The sequence below is a fragment of the Sinocyclocheilus rhinocerous genome, unplaced genomic scaffold, assembly GCF_001515625.1.
Source record: "Sinocyclocheilus rhinocerous isolate Xijiao unplaced genomic scaffold, SAMN03320098_v1.1 scaffold1993, whole genome shotgun sequence".
Classification (NCBI taxonomy): Eukaryota; Metazoa; Chordata; class Actinopteri; order Cypriniformes; family Cyprinidae; genus Sinocyclocheilus; species Sinocyclocheilus rhinocerous.
In genome coordinates this window covers 235871-239686 of record NW_015665016.1, presented here as the reverse complement: position 1 = coordinate 239686, position 3816 = coordinate 235871, and the positions used below count along the sequence as shown (strand labels likewise).

Genomic DNA, 3816 nt, shown 5'->3' with positions numbered 1-3816 from the left:
AAACTAAGACTTAAGGTACTCCACTTTTTCAGTTGTTTAAAGACTGAAATACATTTTTCATTTATATTTTAAGTGTAAATTCATTTAAATTTAAAATTGTTAACTCAAAGCAGGTATTACACACTTTGTAATTAACATCTGATGCATTTATAAATCAAAAATCACAATTGAAATTTTAAAAAAAGTTCCTGAGATTCAATATCTTTAACAACATGTACAAACATTACTACAAACTAAACCACCAGGGTCCTAGAAATGCGGTCCTGAAACTGCAGCCTCCGGGTGTGCAGGAACACCCTTCTCGATCATTCCAATCCGATACGTGAATGAATCATCCAGACCGATTGTGTGAACTGGAAAAGATTTGGCTCAAAAGAACGATTGGTTTCTGATTCATGACGCCTTCAATGTCAAGACTTTTCTGTGGATATTAAAGACTTAAATTTCAGTCTGTTTGACGCACAACATTTTTATATGACTCGGAATATTTAACAAGAGTCATATGGACTACTTTTATGATCCTTCTGTAGTGTTTTTCGTCATTATGAAGCTCGATATTCTCAACAAAACAAAAACCTGTTCGGAATGACATGAGTGATTAAATACAACTATGCATTTACTAGATAGGCCTACATTTCAGTCAAGGAATACATTTTAGCAGCTTGTGAATTTTCTAGGAATCAAAACTATAATCGCTGATGCCATACTTAGCTTTTCTGGACCAACAGGAAACCTATTGTATTTTTGAACGAACTGTTCTTTGATGATTTGTGCACATATGACTTTTTTTCTCCCTTCAGCAAGTGTGGTCCCAATTAAGTGACAGGTCCCAATTAAGCATAATCAGTTAATAATCTATAATAATTACAAGACCTAAGTATTTCTAAATTAAATGTGGGACCAAATCAATGACAGCATCTTAATACTCTTTCCGGTGTGTGTACATGTTTTATTTCTTGTGAAAGATAACACCTTTGGCAAAACGCAAGACAAGCATAATTTGTGTCCTATATGTAGTCTGAGAAACAAGAATCACAAGCAAGCTTGAAGATCAGTTTCTGTTTTTCATATTTCATTTAGTTATCATTAAATGAAATTAGAAAAGGTGGAGCTGATTGCAAGACAGTATGAAGCATCTCTGCAGACATGCTTGGAATGGATTTAACTGATTCAAATGTCCTGTCACTTCAGTTATCCTTAATTTCTTTATTTTATAGCAGATTTTTCTCCGAATCACAAACAACATGCTGATTGGTGATTGGAAGAGTGAAAGCAAAGTTTTCAATCTGAGCAAAACTGCATTGGCACCTCAGAACCGGAATGTAAGTAATTAAAGTTCATCCTACAATGTCCTCGGATTGCATGAGCTACACGCCAAGGATGCCGTAACGTAACTGGACGGCAACAGTACAGCATTAGGAGTTTGAATTTTGTTAGTTATGATCCCTGACATCCTCCGAGGTAAGTGCAATCACAGTGTTCCAGAGGTCAAATGGAACGGTACAGCTCTTTCTCAGTCTTCGGAGTCGCAAACGCTCTCCCACGTGTGACTTCACAACATCTCTGGGCCATCAAACTGGTGCATATCCCTCTCCACTGCATACATGCATGTGCACACACACAAACACACTCGAGACAAATTCAAAACCACATATCAATCCCTTTACTAACCTTTCATACACAATACATGGGCTGTTTAGGTGACCGAGTATGCATGTGTGCACTAAGGGCTTGCATCAGACAGGCCTCTACGTAAGGCTTCAGAAGTGTACACTCAAATTTTGTGCACCACAAATTTTCACAGAAGTCTGCCACATTCACGTGTTGAGGAGTAAACCGGGTATGCGTTTAAACTTGGCTACTGTGTTAAGTGACCAGCACAGTATCATACAGCATTCATCCAAGTTGTCAGGCGGTTTGGCCTGACAGGGTGAGAGGTTTCTTGCTGTGCTTTTGTTTTTTTTCCTCAGTGACTTGCACATTGTTACTTGTTTTTTTGAGGAACAGTTTGTTAATGCCTTTTAGTCACAAAAAAAGTGTTCCACCTTCTTTTGTGCCTTTTCCCTTCCATCCATCTGTAGCTTTGCAAGCTTGCCCACGTTATATTTCTGCCCCACCCACTGCAGCAAGTTTATTTTAATGACTTTCAAACTCTTTTGCTTGTAAAGCGTTTGGGAGCAGTAATGATGGTCGGCATAAAGAATGCGACCCATCCTGTAGTCTCTCTCTTTTGTTACATTTTCTTTCGTCTCCACACTTTTCATCATTGTCTTTATCGCTATCTTTCTACACAGTGCTCCTGGGGGTTCCGTTTAAGGCAACAGTCTTCATAAGAGGGGTGCCAGCTGGCTGAGTGCTTGTCCTTGAGGTGGAAACGCCCACCTCGAACACCTCATGAATGGCTTTCCGGAAACAGTGGAAATTGTAGTCTATTAATCCTGCGGCACAAATAGGAGAATTAAAAATAACCGAAAACTGCTAGTATGAAAGACACCGACATAACTATTGCTGTGGTGTACCTTTGCGCTCAAAGCTCTCTTCTCTCAGGATGCAGACCAGGGCGAGGAACTTGGTGACCTCTTTCAGGTAGAGCACTGTGGTGTTGTTGAGTTTGATGATGGCCATAGACTCCTTATCATATGCACTGCCAGTGCCATCCTCCTTTAATCTATATGATCAAAACACACAACAAGCACACTAAAAATAATGTTACGAACATGTCAACTCCTCTTCTTAAGGGAAAAACTACATTATGTATATTTGTATGGATGTTACATTATGTTATTTGAGCAGTTATATGTATTATTAAAATGGAATTAACATTGGATTCAAATTGGATCCAACTTGAGTCATTTACAGTATACAGTAATTCAAAATGCTTTTCACCATTGTGACAAATAAAAATAAGGTATATGGTCTGTCACATTTCCTTAGTTTAAAACCATCCACAATAAAGGAAATTAGTAGGTTCTGCAAGTTAAGAGAATTGGGGAATATAAAGTTTTAAGCGCTCTCATGAGCAAAAGAGGGATGTGGGTGAAATTTGAGTCAATGGAGAGATGGATAGATGGATATAGATAGATTGTGTTTGTATGTATTGTGCACGTACTCCAAGCAGAAATAATATAAAAGGCTCACCCGTAAATACAGGAGACGTCGATGACCACATCGATCATGTCACAGCAGAGCTCATAGGACTGCATGTCCACTGGTGAACTGTCGGTGGCGATGTAAATCTTACTGACGACGTCAAACAGGAAGGCCTTCTCAATCCCTGAATTCTATTAGCAGAGAAACACACACACACGCACACGTTGCATAATGCCCTGCAGGGTTTGATATGGGATCTTACAGCATAGAGAGGATAATAAAACATGCATGAACATGACTGAATCAGAGATGGAAAATGAATAAGCCATTTCCACTACAGCAACAACAACAACAACACTATATATTCTTCATAATGACAATAATGGAGTGACCAAAGAGGAAATGGAGCTTTATTAAGCCGGTGCAAATATCATTTAAACAGCATGGCCTATCTAGAAGCGTTAGAGTCTTGAGGTAGAGACACATACAGATATAAAGATGTTGAGAAGGTTCTCCAGCGTGGGAAGCTGAGGGATGAGCTTCTGGACAACTTTACTGAAGGCCTCAAAGATGGAGTGATCATATATACTAGTCAAATAGAAACTGTAGAGGACAGAAAAAAGGCATTCGATTAGACAGATATCTAAGAGATTTGTTACAGCTCATACACCTAATTCTTATTTGACCAGTTATTGGTCCAAACAGCACATGATGCTTTTCTTTTTT

At 38.7% G+C, this 3816-nt stretch overlaps 1 protein-coding gene across 1 annotated transcript in view; it reads right to left on the bottom strand.

Annotated features, from left to right (window-relative positions):
* Window positions 1-928: 928 nt before the first annotated feature.
* Window positions 929-3816, bottom strand: part of LOC107730935 (ras-related GTP-binding protein C-like) — an 8302-nt gene continuing 5414 nt past the window's right edge. The window contains exons 4-7 of the mRNA XM_016541899.1: window positions 3579-3693; window positions 3139-3281; window positions 2520-2668; window positions 929-2438 (exon numbers count right to left, since the gene is read on the bottom strand). Coding sequence (XP_016397385.1) covers window positions 2287-2438; window positions 2520-2668; window positions 3139-3281; window positions 3579-3693 — 559 coding nt within the window. The 3' untranslated portion in view covers window positions 929-2286. The remainder of the gene's footprint in view (window positions 2439-2519; window positions 2669-3138; window positions 3282-3578; window positions 3694-3816) is intronic.